Raw genomic sequence first — 15,726 nt, forward strand, 5'->3', positions numbered from 1 at the left:
CTATAGACAAATTATGTGTTAAGTAACGTGGCAAAAATAACAGTCATTGATTGAGTGCATAATACACGCTCAAGCCTGTACCAAGAACTTGACCTATTTTAAGTCACTGAATCTTCACAATCAACCTTTTATTAGTCTTATTTTATACAAGTGGAAACTGAGGCATGGAGGTATCATACAGTTTTTTCACACTGCCATAAGGTGGAAAGGTGGGATTCAAACTCAGCTAGTCCTGAGTCAACCACGTGCTATGGAGATCTTCATCTCAGAACTCAGAGCCTTGTGTGTGTTAGGCAAGTGCTTTACCTGTGAGCTCACCCCTCATCTGCTCCCAGTGGTTTTAGAAGCTATCCTATTTAAACTAGATCTGCTTAGGGTTTCCTGTCATTGACCACCAAATCTAATCATAATTCATTATCAGAGCCTCAGTTTCCCCATCTGAAAAAGGGAATAATAGTAGTACCTCCCAAGTTGCTGCAAAGATTTAATAAGGAGACACATCCACCTGGCATGGGTCTGGAACACAGAAGGTGCTCAACACAGAAGACAATGCTTGTACCGTAAGGACTCAATTCGACATCACTTGCTGATTATTCAGCACTAAAACTACAAACCTAGGGACTGTGTAATGTCCCACCTTGAAGAACAGGAGCCAGATAGGCATATACTGGGCTATTAGAGAACTTGACGTCCAGAGTTTGTTGGTGCCACAGGGTCCTTCAATGGCAGAGTTTCCGAAGGCAGAATGTAGGTGTGGAGGGCAAACTGACCCCTGGCTCCTTAAGCAGTGCCTTTTCCCTGGCTGGATGTTTATCAGCCCCAAGAATTGGAGACTGAGGCCCGAGTGGTTCGTGGAGATTCTCTGCTCACAGTTCTGCATCATCCACCACAGGAAATGGCTCAGAGCAGGTGAAAAGGGCAGAGGGACCTGGAGGAAGCCACAGCCGCAGTGACACTGCACCACTGGCAAGAAACTCCGAAATCTCTTCTTGAGACCCCGCAGTGTCCCCAGGCATCCTGCTGGCCCAGCTCCCATATGCAGAGACTGCAGCAAATGACATGGCTTTGGTCCCAAGCCATCTGGAAACAGAATAATTTGCTGGAGCAAATGTAGTCCTGGACAGTTCCTCTCCTTTGGGGGTGCAAGGGCAGAACAGCCTGGGAAAGGGCTAGAGGCGGGAAGCTCTGGGCCACTGGCCAGGTCCCAGCCCATGCCACCCCAGCAGCCTTAGGAGCTGCAGCGTTGGACCACTCAGGAGGAGGTGGAGACTTTCTCTTGGGAAACACCAACAGCAGGATGCTTAGGAATCTGGTGGAGTCAGGGCTCTGCAGTCAGGTCCCTCCAAAAGACTCTTGCCATCATCGTCTCAGTGTCTCGGTAATTCTTGCTCTTTGCAATTGACAAGGTATTGTTATCAAAATTGGCCCATTGGCTGAGGGGGACATGCTTTCACTGCTATTCCCAGGAGAACTGGGCTTTCCTCCCTTGTCTCTCCCAATCACCAGCATTCTGTGGCTGTGTCAGGTTCAGAAAGATGTGGAAAGATCTGCCACCAGTGCTTTGCCCAAGGGGAATCCACAACTGGAGAGGACTATGCTGGTTGGAGCAGAAGGCTGTGGTTGGGGTATTGGTCTCTGAAACGTGTAAAATCTCTCCGTAGTGTGGAGAGATGGGGGATTATCAGCTGGAGGCTAGAATGTTCCTCAAAGCAAAAACTGGAGGCCAGGAGGTAAGATCCAGGGAGGTGCAATTTCTTGCTGAATTCTTGACCGATTGCCTCCCTCTTTGTCTTCTTACTAACAGAAATGTTATTCCAGATGATACCATGTTCAGCTTAAAATATGTCACTTTCTGGTTTTCCTTGCTGCTATGGATGGCCATGTGACATTGTTCTGGCCAATGAAATATAAACCAAAGTTTCTGGGTGGGGTTCTTAGCTTGTGAAAGGAAAATGGATTCACCCATGTATTTGAACGCACATTTTGTTCTTATCCCTTCTCTTGTCCCCTTTTCTTTCTGCCTAGAATGAAGATAAAATGGCAGAGAAGCCATTCTGTGATCATGAGGACTGTGGTCCCATACTTTTGAAAGATTAGGAAGGTTAAAGGAGCCTGGATCCTTGATTGCCACCTGGAGTCATCGCCCCAACTCTGGAATGCCTGATTTCAGGCTTTTTTTTTTTTTAAACACAGGCAGTGTGAAGAGTGACTGAATGTAACACTGATGTTGTAGCAGACTGAGCAATAACTCTCAAACTCTGCTGCATATTAGAAACACCAGGAAGTACTCAAATACCATTACATCAAGTCTCTGGAGCTGGGGCCCAAGCACCTGTTTTTTTGTTTTGTTCTGTTCTGTTTAACTCCCAGGTGATTCTAATGTGCAGCCAAGTTTGAGAATCACTGAGCTAAAGCAGTGCTTCTTAAGACTTTCAGGTGCAAAAGAATCTCATGGGATCTTGCTAAAAATGCAGATTCTGATTCAGTGGGTGTGGGCAGGGCCCAAGGATCTGCATTTCTAACAGGTTTTGTGCTAGTGCCAATGCTGCTGGACCACAGGCTACACCTGGAGTCACCAGGGATGAGAGTATTGAGTTAGGCCTTGGACTTTTGCTAAGAATCATCACTGTGACTCTGACTATGATAATCCCCTACTTCCTGTCTTTGCCATCTCTTCCTTCTTTTTATTCATTTTCTTCTTTCTTCATTGTAGAGCAAGACCACCTGGACTTACTGAGCAGTCCCCATGAGCCAGGCATGAGGTACAGGGATTCACGAGTTCCATTTCTAATCTCGCCGACAGCTTGTGAAGCCACAAATCTTCTGAATCCAATGAGATTTGTCCAGGTGCCTCTGATGCAGCCTGGCGTCTATGAGTCCCCTGGCATCTATTTGCAAGCCGATTTGCATGGAGGTGTTGAGCTTTTTGTTTTCCTGTTTGGGCTCCACGGGGAGGGAAACCTGGAGACAGCTGGAGAAGTCACAGGGACACAGGAGGGCAGTGTGGTGTCTGATCCTTGACCTGCCCCGGTCATGCAGCTCTCCCTGATTCAGAGCTGACCATGGTTCAGCCCCCGTGCTGGAAACCTGGAGATGCCCTCCTGCTCTTAAAGCCCCTGAGGGGTTTGGGGATTTTGTTTGGTTGTTTCTGGAAACCTTGGAAAGACAGCAGAGCAGACATCTTTTAGGACATCTGCCCAGCGTATTACTTTACCATTGCTGAGAAGTGTCCCCAACCCAAGCAGCCAACTTCTGGGGCCATGTTTGTTCACGTCTCTGTTTCTTTTTGGATGTAGGGGAGTGAGTTTGGTTTCCCAGCCCAGGGCAGCAGATCATTGATTTGGCCAAGCCAATCAGCACCTGCTGAGAAAATGGAGGAGGAAACAGAGGCCACATGGGGTTGGGGGTAATCACTTTTGTCTCGTGGGCACAGAAGCATAAAAATCAGATCTGAGAAAGAGGAAGTTCTTAGAGAGCAGAAGACATGAGAGATCAAGCAGCCACAGAGAGGAAAAAGTGGCTGCTTCCTGGCTATATCCTAGCCCCTGAGGGGCTTCACTTCTCCTCGGGTTCTATACTGCTTGGACAAACTCCAGTGTCCCTAGCCACCCATGATCCACACCTCTATTTTGCATGGTGAGGACGGTGACTTGCTTGCAACCAATAGAATTTGGCCAAGGTGATGAAAAGTCACTTTCATGGTCACATAATGCTATGTAAGACATCTGCCAGCAAAGTGACTCAAAGCTCATTCTCTTTCACTGTCTTTGAAGAGTAAGTGGCCATGTTGGGAGGAGCTGAGGGCAGCCTCTAGCTGATAGCCAACCAGAAGTCAAGGCCCAAAGTCTTATGGACGCAAGGAAATGGAGAACCTTGATGACAGTGTTGTAAACCCTAAGAGAAAGACCCACTCAGTCATGCCTGGACTTATGACCCCCAGACACTGTGGAATCATTCATATGTGTCATCCAAAGCCTCTAAGTTTGTGAAAATTTCTTATTCAACACTGGGAAATGATTATAATGCGATTCCCTATCAGTTCCTTTCATGCGGGTAAATCTCTGTGACTTGTAACTTGAACACTCTTGGCTGAGTCAAGAATGAACAGGGAGCCTGGATCCATGTTCCCCCAGAGGAGCTGCCCTGTTCAGAACTGTGTGGCAGGGGCTTGAGCTCGCACAGCTGCCACCCATGGTGGAAAAAAATGACAGAGAATAGCAGAAAACAGTGGGAACTATCTGAAGACTTCTAGAAATACTTGCAAGAAAGGAAAGAGGAAGAGTGTCATGGACAGGTGGGGGCTACTTTGGGTATGTGATTTCATTTTTACTTATCCTTCCTGGTATTCACTATGAATTTGTGTCTTGTATCAAATTTAGGAATGTGGTTCATTATTTCTTCAAGTATCTTTTCTGTCCCATTCATTCTCTCCTCTCCTTCTGAGATTCCAATTGAATATATGTTAGATCTTTCCATTGTCCTACATGTCTAAGGCTCTATTCTTTAATCCTCTCAATATTTGTTCTGTTATTCAGATTAGATTACTCATGTTTATAGATTCTTTCCTGTCATCTTAATTCTTTTGCTAAGCCCATTCAATGAAATTTTCAGTTGTTTTGTTTTTCAGTCCTATAATTTCCATTTCATTCTTTTTTATAGTTTCTATTTCTCTGCTGTGATTTCTTATTTTTTAATTAATTATGAGTATATTGAGTATATTTGCTTTTGCATCACTGGGCATGGTTACTGTGATGGTTAATTGTATGTGTTAACCTGACTGAGTTAAGGAATGCCCAGATAGTTGGGAAAACTTTATTTCTGGGTGTCTGTGAGGATGTTTCCAAAATAGATTAGCGGGAATGGAACCACCATTTGACCCAGCTATTCCCCTTCTCGGTCTATTCCCTAAAGATCTAAAAAGAGCATGCTACAGGGACACTGCTACATCGATGTTCATAGCAGCACAATTCACAATAGCAAGACTGTGGAACCAACCTAGATGCCCTTCAATAGACGAATGGATAAAAAAAAATGTGGCATTTATATACAATGGAGTATTACTCTGCATTAAAAAATGACAAAATCATAGAATTTGGAGGGAAATGGATGGCATTAGAACAGATTATGCTAAGTGAAGCCAGCCAATCCCTAAAAAACAAATGCCAAATGTCTTCTTTGATATAAGGAGAGTAACTAAGAACAGAGTAGGGACGAAGAGCATGAGAAGAAGATTAACATTAAACAGGGATGAGAGGTGGGAGGGAAAGGGAGAGAGAAGGGAAATTGCATGGAAATGGAAGGAGACCCTCAGGGTTATACAAAATTACATACAAGAGGAAGCGAGGGGAAAGGGAAAAATAATACAAGGGGGAGATATGAACTACAATAGAGGGGGTAGAGAGAGAAGAGGGGAGGGGAGGGGGGATAGTAAAGGATAGGAAAGGCAGCAGAATACAACAGACACTAGTATGGCAATATATAAATCAATGGAAGTGTAACTGATGTGATTCTGCAATCTGTATACGGGGTAAAAATGGGAGTTCATAACCCACTTGAATCAAAGTGTGAAATATGATATATCAAGAACTATGTAATGTTTTGAACAACCAACAATAAAAATAAATAAATAAATAAAAATAGATTAGCATTCGAATTGGTAGATTGAGTGAAGAAGATCATACTCATCAATGTGGGTAAACATCATTCAATCCATTAAAGGGGGGCCCAGTAGAACAAAAAGACAGAAGAAGGGAGAATTCACTTTTCCTATGTGAACAGGCCATTTATCTTCTCCTATCCTTGGACATCAGCACTGACTCTTGAGGCATTGGACTGAGTTAAACCAACAGCTTTCCTGGTTATCCAGTGTGTAGACAGCAGATCAGGGGACTTATTGGCCACCTTCATCATGTAAGTCAATTCCTGCTGTGGTTTAGATATGAGGTGTCTCCCAAAAGCTCATGTACGAGATGATGAAGAAATGATTGGGCTACGAGAGCCTTAAATTAATCGGTGCATTAATCCAATAATATGGATTAACTGGAGGTTAACCATAGGCAGGTAGTGTGTGACTAGAATTCGGCCACGGGGTGCATGCCTTTGGGGTTTATATTTTGTCCCTGGTGAGCACAGCACTCTCTGTGCTTCCTCATTGTCATGTCCTGAGCTGCTCTCATCCTCTATGCCCTTCTGCCATGACTTTCTGTCTCACCTTGAGCCCAGAGCTATGGAGTTGGCTGACCATGGACTGAACCTCTGAAACCATGAGTCCCAAACAAACTTTCCCTTCTCTACGTTGTTCTTGCTAAGTCTTTTTGTCACAGCAATGAAAAAGCTGACTAAAATGTCCTGAAATCAAAATAAATCCCCCCCCATCTATCTCTGTCTCCATCTCTAACTCTATCTCTATCTTTCTCTCTCACTATTAGATAGGTTTCTTTAAAGAATCTGGCTAAAATACAGTTACAATAGCCATGTAAAAATGCTTATCAATTAATTTCAACACCTGGATCAAGTCAGAGTCAGTCTTCCTTCTTGATTAATTTTGAAAAGAAAATTTTGCATTAATTTTGAAAGAAAATTTTTGTATATTGTGTAATCTTGGATTGCATTTTGGATATTATAGATGTTTGCTGTGTAGACTCTGTATTCTGTTATATTCCTCCAAAGAGTGCTTAATTTTTGCCGTTAGTAGGCAATTTGTTGGACTCAAGACTGCAAATCAGGGGGCCTTGTTAAAATGTAGTAGTTCCTCAAATCTTAGTTCAGTTTCTTATCCTTAGTAAAGTTGCTTTGCGTTTGTGCCTATATATGTGTGTGTGTGTGTGTGTGTGTGTGTATATATATATAATTTAGAAGTCAGAAGAGATCTCTGCCGAGCTTATGAAAAAAAAAAACATGGGCTCCTTTTCTTTGGCTTCCTTCTCTCTGAACTCTCCTCTTACTTTTCAGGGGTTAGTTGTCCCAAACACTCTGGTTCTTCAAGTCAGAATGAATTCAGGGTTTTTATCAGCCTGTGTAATTTGGCTCATGGATGCATGAGGACAGGAGAAGATGGATGTATCAGCTCAAATGGAAAGAGTGATGCTGAAATGTACAAGTCTGTATATGTAAGCCACAATGCACTCAAAGCCTTGCACACAGCCTGTTTGAACTCTTCTCAAGATTTCTTTTTGATTTCTTTTGAGAGTACCCGGTGTGCCACCTGTGGTAAGGGGACATTTACCTGGTGAAGAGCAGAATGTTAGCAGAGCCCTGAGACTATCCCAGACAGAATCAGAGACCCTGCCGAAAATAAAGTCAAAGGACCTCAGAGCTGATCTACTTCAAGTCCTTCATTTTAACTATGAGAAAAACCAAGCTCCAGGGAAGTGGAATGATGTGTTCAAGATTGCTTGGCCATTTGTGGTTGACCTAATTCTAGTGTTCATGTTTCTTAACTTCTTACCCAACACTCCTTCTGCTGAGCAAACATAACCCCTTCCTACTCATCTGTCATTCTCTTCCTCTCTCTCCCTCTGGCCCACCCTTGCGCTACCACCACGTATCAACACCACTGACTCCACTGATCTGAGTGGCATGGATGGGAGGGCACCCATCCATTGAGGCTGTAGCTCTCAATTATTTTTGTTATTCCATAGTTACTTGATACACATCATACAAACCCACAAAGACCCAAGTAAACCCCAGTCAGTACCATCCCATCAATGAACTGATGTTGCTGGATTCCAGATGTGGTAAGCACTCCATGCCCACCCCGTCTTACCACAAGTCACCCACAGCACCCACCGTAGATACGAAAAGCATACTCAATCTTCAGGCTGGGGCAGGCCTGCTCACTGAACACAGAGGCCATGCCCAGCACATCCTCAAAGGAGAACACATCGTCATGTGAGAACACTTTGCAGATGCGGTCTCTGAAAGGGTTGACCTGTGGGTGGGGAGAAGGAGAGTGAGGGAGGCCTATCAGGGTTGGGGTCATGCCTCCCTGAGCCTCTCCCATCTATCACAAGCACTCTGCCCTGGGTTTGAAAAGAAAAAAGCAACAACCTAAAGATCAGTGAGCCAGGACCCCGGGTATGATGGGGGTACCTGGGATGAGGGATGAGAGCCCCTGCCTGACATCACTCTCCCCACTACTGTCTCCACTTGCCTACACGTTCCAAAGGTTTTGTTATTATTTTTGTGTTGTGTTGTTTTTTTTTTCCTTATGGCTATTAATTTGTCTCCATTTTATGTAGAAAGCTTGGAAAATGAAAAGATAAGAATAGGACAAACCTCATCTGTAATCAACTCCCTCAGAATAAGCTGCTGTTGACATATTATTTAGAAGCAAGACAGACATGGGTTTCAGTCCTGGTGTCACTGTTTACTACTGAGTGACTTTAGTTTAGACAAATTACATAAGCTCCCAGAACCTGAGGTTTCTCATCTACAAGATAGGGTGGGATTATAATTGTATCTGCCTAATAGGATTGTCATGAGGATTAAGCAGGGTAGGTTTCAAGTTGCACAGTATCTGATAAATACCAACCAACAAATGAGAGCTGATAGTTGTTACCTAATTGAAATAGATACCATAATTTGCATAGCAATTTTCATTAAAAAAAAACAAAAAACTATTTCTCAAACTAAGTCCCCAAATGAGGAAGGGTGACTTTAGAAATTCTGGCTCTCCTAAACTGGGCCTGCCAAGCAAATAGCACTCCAGTTGCTTTCCTGCCAGCTCCGATGTGGTTTGCTGAGACTGCTTGCTACTCTCTCTCAAGGCCCAGGAGTGGGCTTTGGGATAAAGGGGGGGGGCAGACCTCATGAGGGTTTCCTATAGTTTGGATCTTAAATGTCCCTCAAAGTCCCACTTGTTAAAATTTTGGTCCTCAGTTTAGCACCATCAGGAAGTTGTGAAATCTTTCAGAAGTGGGTCCACTTGGAGGTCTTAGGTCATTGGGGGTGTGCCCTTGAAGAGGACAGTGGGAATCAGCCCCTTTCTATTGTTCTTGACTTGTCTTCCCAACTGTCATGAGGCAAACAGCTTCCTTTTCCACATGTTCCTGACATGATGTGCTGCCTCCCTGCAGGTCTAAAGCAATGGGGTCAACCAACACTCGAGTAAAACCTCCAAAACTATGAGTCCAAACAATTCTTTACTCTTTTTAAGTTGATTATACCAGGCATTTTGTTACAGTAATGGAAAACTGACTAATACTGGATTTAAGGGGGAACTGCAGAGAACAATCTTGGAAATCTTTACAAGTGGCAAGTTCATCTTTGGCACCCTCCTCCACTGATTCTTAGTGCCCCTAATTCATTCTCATTTCCAGGAACTCCTTCCCCCAGTTGCTCAGGGGCCCAGCCCTTACCTGTTCTAAAATTATATCATCTGCTGGCAGATCTTATCAGAACCCAACTCTGCTCCCTTCTTCCAAAATGACCCCAATACCTGCTGCCTCTACTCCAATCAAAATCCCTTTTTTCTTATATGTGCCTCAGTGGATGTGAATGGCCACTAGTTCCTTAATCTTCCAAATTTCTAGGTGGTTGAAACAACTTGGTTGATTTTTCTGAGTCCCCCTTTCACTGACAAGGTGTCTCTTTAAGCTCCAGGCTTCATGCAAAAGGGTTCACCCAGTTCCTCTGATCCAAATGTGTGTTGGCTGTCACCTTCTTTGTGGGCACCTGGGCTCACCCAAACCCCAGGGCTCAGTACCCCTGTCTGAAGCTCCTTTGGGCTGTACTAGCTTCAGTCAATGTTCTGATTTCTGGTTTAGATTGCTTCATTTTTAGTGTGTGATTTTTTTTCTTTCATTCCTTTAGAACTCAGCTACATATTCAAATGTGTGATCTTATTTTATTCATATTTCTACTTATTTGAGGTGTGTGGGAGACATTCTGTGTCATCTCAGGTGGCTATATAGTTCTCAAACTAGTGAGCATCTAGTCACCTGGGGTTCTTATGAAAAATATGAATTCATGTAAGCCAGGTGCAAAGATTCAGCTGGGTAAGAGGGGTATGTTCTAGAGATTTAGATTCAGACTGCTGTACAGTCTTGTGCTCATAGTTTCCAATTGTGGGTTGTGTGCTTGAAAATTTGTTCAGGAGAGTGCATGGAATATACACACACACACACACACACTTCTAAGCTCTTACCCTCTAAGATCCTATGTTGGAACATCTGAGATGTAGCTCAGTATTATAGATCGAATTGTGTCCCCTCCATATTTCATATGTTGAGGTTTCTAATACAGAATACCTGAGAATTTGACCATATTTGGAAATAGAGTTCTTGTAGGTGTAATTCGTTGGATTAAGGTGGGGTCACATGAGAGAAGGTGGGCCCCTAATCTGACTGATGTCCTTATAAAAAGGAGAAATTAGGAACACCAAGACACACATTCAGGGAGAACTCATGTGAAGATAAAGGTAGATCTCAGGGTAGTGCTTCTGCAAGCCAAGGAATGGCAAACATTGCCAGCAAACTAGCTGGCTGGGGAGCATCTCCCTTCTGGTGCTCAGCAGAAGCCAATGCTGTCCACACCTTGATCTTTAGACTTCTAGCCTCCAAATTATGAGACAATAAATTTCTGTTGTTTAAGCCACATAGTGTATAGCACTTTGTTATGGCCACCTTAGTAAGCAAAACACACAGAAATTTGCCATGTAAATAAGATCCCCCGTCAGTGGGAGTCCATTACATGTATTATATATACATAATTTTATAAAAATTTATGATATATATACAAATCTCACAAATATATGTTGCAGGTGTGGCCAGGGTCCAGGGGAATGCAGGCTGACCTCTAGAACCTCCAGACAAGCTCCCCTCCACCTAGATCCTCCATTATTTTACCTCAACATCCCCAGAAATGCTTTGTTTGATTCCTTCAATTAAAGCGGATAAGCCTTATCTACTGTGACGTGTTCCAGGTCACATGGACCAAGCTAAGTAGCTTTGCAGATTACATTAGCAATTTTTAACTACATTAACTTTTCTCACAAATGGATACGTGGCTTAACGAGATTCCTACCAAGGACAACGCATTGGAGATAATGCTTACAATGCAAATTCAAGAGAACAAGAAAGTGTCAGCGCCATTCCCTCTCCTACTCACAATACCAGTTTTTGTCTAAGAGACGGAAACCTGGGGAATCCAGTCAGATATAACAAGAAGTCTCTGCATCAATTCTCTGTGCTCAGACAGGTGCAAAGCAGGTCAACAAGCTCACTGCCAAAGCACATTTTCATCCAGGAAATGAGATACAATCTTCCTTTCCCTGGGGCCTCCTCCATTGCTTGAGTTTGCTAGAAGTGATGGGAGGGAGATGGTTGCCAGGAGGCCAATTCACTTCTCCTTTGACTCATATCACGTGACTTATCTACGCACGCGCACACGCTCGCACGCACCCCCTTCATTTTGTAGTGAGTGGAAGCTGGGCAGTTGGGGTGATATCTGATGGCAGTAAGAAAATAAACCAACATGGTGAGCCCGTTGGAACATGCAGAGAAAATATTGTTGAAGATGTGGGAAATAAGCATTAGAACAGATTTCACACTGCAGAAGCTTTTCTAAATGTTAGGTAAAATACAGATGATTCCAGTATGGTTTACTGGCTTCTGTTTCAATAATGAAATACATGAAGAACCACATTACTGCAAGCCTAAAGAAAAAGGTGTTATGCATTGAAGAGTAAATTGCTTCTTTAATAAAAACGCCATTTATGGGTAAAATTGAGTGTAGTCATTGATGGAAAGATTGCTCCATGATGAAAAGAGAGGGTGACACGTGTGAAACTAATTCCCTATAGGATTTCCCACAGGTTACTGCGGCTAAGAAGATAAATCCAGGGGACTGGGGATACAGCTCAGAGGTAGAGTGCTTGCTTAGCATGTATAAGACCTGGGCTCAATCGCTAGCACAGTACACATGCACACACATACATGCAAGTACAGAAAATACAACAGAATGCATTGATATGGTTAGTTTTTCTAAAACAAAAAAAGAGTTTAAAATGTATGCAGTGATTTGTAATCAGAAGGGAAAATCTCCTGGACCACACAGAGGTTTGCTGGTCATCTCTTGGCAGAGTTCCTAAAGGACCCATCAAACTTAAAGATGAGGGATATGTTTTTCTTGCATAAAAAGAGGCAGGAGGATTGCAGGTTCAAGGCCAGCCTCAGTAAATTAGCGATACGCTATCTCAATATAAAAAATATGAAAAGGACTGGGGATGTAGCTCAGTGGTACAAGTGCTCCTGGGTTCAATCCTCAGTACCCGCCCCCCCAAAAAAAGACAAGTGTCTCAAATTTGCTGAGCTTTTTACAATGACAAGTGACTTTTTGATACCTATTATATTGCTAAATAAATTTTACTAATAATATATATATGTGTGTGTATATATATATGTGTGTGTGTATATGTATATACACATGTGCATATGTGTGAGTTGTGTATTTGTTGTGTTGTTCACCAAAATGAACTCAAATTTATTGGACTCTTCAAGGTAAATTTGAACATTAATTCTTTTCCAAAGAACTTTTGAAGAGAATATTTTGAAAATGGTATTTTTGTTGTTAAAAAAACGTGGCGTCACCTATAAAAAATGCTTACATCTGCATACCTGAAAATATTAGAAACAGATTTTTGTAGCCTGTCTGAAAATTTTCTAAATAAAGCGTGTCGGTGGATTTTTTAGTACATTTGTTAAAAATATAAAAACGCAATGCTTTCCAATTAGCTATTGGAGTCACTGACTGATATAAAGGATGATAGACAATTCGTAGCTTAATTTCAATAAAAAGCATTTAGTTGGTGGATGGGGATAAAAATGAATGCCATGATTTATTCACGCAGCCCGTGGCACATTTATTCCCTATGGACCAGTTAGACAGCTGTTAAAAATAAACTAACCTAGCTGCACCCCATAAATATGTACATTATGTGTCAATTTTAAAAAAACAACTAAATTAGAACCAGACCTCTAAACAGCTCTATTTCAAAGCATTAAAGCAAGGTTTTGAAGGATAATGAAGCAATCCAACCACATCATTCTCCCTACACTTGTTAATCCCATGCAAAAAAATAAAATGGTGCAAGGAAGAAATTTTGTTACATATAATACAAAGAGTTTACTTTAAAATATTTTATGTGATTTTTAGCTTTCCTTTTAATTTTTTGTTTTGCATATTTATACTATAATAATATAGTAGTAAATATATATAGTCCTAAAGGACTATGCATGTGTTGTGAAGACATGTCACATTTCTTTTTAATTTGGTGAGGATTGCACCATCAAAAATGTCTGATCTCTGATACAGACTAACCTCCTCCTCTCACAGATGTGGAACTGTAGCTCTGGGGAAGGAAGGGACATACCCAAGTTTACTTAGTCAGTGAGTAGATGAGCCAGCCCAGGACCCAGGCCTCCTGTGCCCACCCCACCCTATTTCCTCTTTGGGGACTTATATCCATTAAACCTCGAAAGAGAAAGGTGCAAGGGAGGCTGGCAGTGTGACCATTAAAATGTGGGGAACCTTGTAAATAGTTCTGAAAATTCATACTTGAATATAAATATTTCATTGTGTCCCAAAGTGCAAAACTGGAGCGTAGATTGAAGCCAGAGAAGTGGCCCATGAGAACTGGGTGGCTAGCCACAGTGACTGTCACTCTAAGTGACAGTACTGGAGGAGCCACAGGAGCTCTTGGTGCAGGAGGGGGAAGCCAGGAGGAGAGGGGGAAGTGACACAAGCCATCAGACTGGGGAAGGGGGAAGGAGAGCATAGTGCAGGACATCAGGGCAGATGTCAGGCTGTTAATTTGGGCTGGGTCACCAGAACACTGATGAGCTGGGCGCCAAGGGGCGGCTGGAGCTCTCTGTAGGCCCCACAGGCAAACACCAGGAGGTTGTTCCAGGCCTGTCTCTGTTCCAGCAGGGGGCCGCTTCCTTCTCTCTCAACTTCCCTGCCTTGTCATATCCAGAGGGATATCCCCAGACACAGAGCCCCTTGTGACCAGGTATCACTTAGAACACATATAGCTCCAGGCAAAAGGAGAGTTTCTAAGAACCCAGTTAATGCAACTCAGTACCTCTCTACCTTGAGCTAAATGACAGCTCAGCCTGTGTCCCAGGGTTCCCAACAGCCCAGCCCCACAGGGCAGACAGAACAGCCAGGAAGGGGCAGCAGAAGGATCAAGAGTCATTAGCTATCACAGGTCCAGTTTGCTGGATTCTAGAATCTTGATGCTATAATGTTAACAATCCAAAAGCTGAACCAATAAATTTTGGAATCTATCTAGAGAGTTAGAGTCTGCATAAAATTTCACACTCATTTAAAAGTCTTCAGTCCTCCAGAGGAGGAAGGAAGTGACAATTGACAAAGTAATGCTTCCCTTTCAAGAATAACATGTACCCTAGATTCAAGGCATTTTGAACAAGGAGAATATAAACATGTCAGTGTGGAAATTTATACAGGTAACTCAGCAGTACAACTTCCACTGCACTTGATAAAATGCTGGGAGGTTTTTTTTTTTGGAAACAAAAACTACAGTTTGTTAATTAAAAAAAAAAGATTGTGGTTCCTGCCAAAATATTAAACCTTTTTTTTTTTAAAAAAAAAAAAAAAAGATCTTCTCAAAGTTATTGAACAAGAGATTTGATTTGAAGATGAAAGTCAGAGGGAAAATATTTGGACTTAGCTTAAAAATATCTCCTCACCATTTCTCCAACCAGCTCTTAGTCAAAAAGAGCTTTTTACAGTTGCTGGAAAAAATTCACACAAAAATATACCAGTGACTCAATAATGATATCACTGATGCACTTCGATTTTTTAAAAGAGATCAAAAAAATATTATTATATTTAAAATCTCGTTGCCATTAAAATTTTCTAAATTTCTAGCGTATGTTATTCTTGAATAATATTTTAGTTTTGTTCATTTATCTACTGCCAATCCCTATTAGAGTAATATGATTAATATTTGTATTTTTAAACATTTTAAACAGATGTAAAGCACCTGCCAAAGAAAGAGGTGGATGGGGTAATCTTGGAGAGGAGTATATAGTGGTCAGCATGCCTCCTTTTTTTTTTTTAATTTGATACCAGGGATTGAACCCAGAGGTATTAAACCACTGAGCCACATCCCCAGTCCTTTTTATTTTTTTTTTATTTTAAGACAGAATCTCGTTAAGTTGCTTAAGGCCTCATTAAGTTGCTACGGCTGGCTTTGAACTTGTGACCTCCTATCTCTGGCTCCCAAGCTGCTAGCGTTACAGGCTTGTGCCACCACACCTGGCAGCACCCCTCAATTTTGAATAGAGGCCTCAGTTTACCTGGAACAGACTCACTGAGGGAAGCACTGCTAAGTTTGAGGGGCAGATCCTGTGTCCTAAAAGAGGTTGCACCAAAATCTTTTGTACTTTAGTGTCTTTAAAAATTTCCCTTGGATATACCGTTTGTATGGACTGGAAGGCTCAATATTATTAAGATGTTGATTCTTCCCAAATAGATCCATACAGCTATTGAAAGTCTAGGTAAAGTCTTCCAGGCAGTGGTTCTTGGGGGAATGGACAAGCTGATTTTAAACCTTATATGCAAATGAAAATGCAAAGGGTTTCTAATAGCCAAGGCGACCCTGAAGAGGAGGAAACAGGCTGAAGCACCCATATTACCAGATATCAAGATCTATGCTGGGGCTTTATTTTGATTTAGACAGTGTAATATTGTGCAAGGACA

The 15,726-nt window shown here is 42.3% G+C and overlaps 1 protein-coding gene across 2 annotated transcripts in view; it reads right to left on the reverse strand.

The window, feature by feature from the left end:
* Positions 1-15,726, reverse strand: part of Cib4 (calcium and integrin binding family member 4) — an 89,276-nt gene that overhangs the window by 2,903 nt on the left and 70,647 nt on the right. For both annotated transcript variants that reach the window (XM_076834004.1, XM_076834005.1), the window contains exon 5: positions 7,789-7,930. In XM_076834004.1, coding sequence (XP_076690119.1) covers positions 7,789-7,930 — 142 coding nt within the window. The remainder of the gene's footprint in view (positions 1-7,788; positions 7,931-15,726) is intronic.

Source organism: Callospermophilus lateralis, chromosome 14 (genome assembly GCF_048772815.1).
Source record: "Callospermophilus lateralis isolate mCalLat2 chromosome 14, mCalLat2.hap1, whole genome shotgun sequence".
NCBI classification, from domain to species: domain Eukaryota; kingdom Metazoa; phylum Chordata; class Mammalia; order Rodentia; family Sciuridae; genus Callospermophilus; species Callospermophilus lateralis.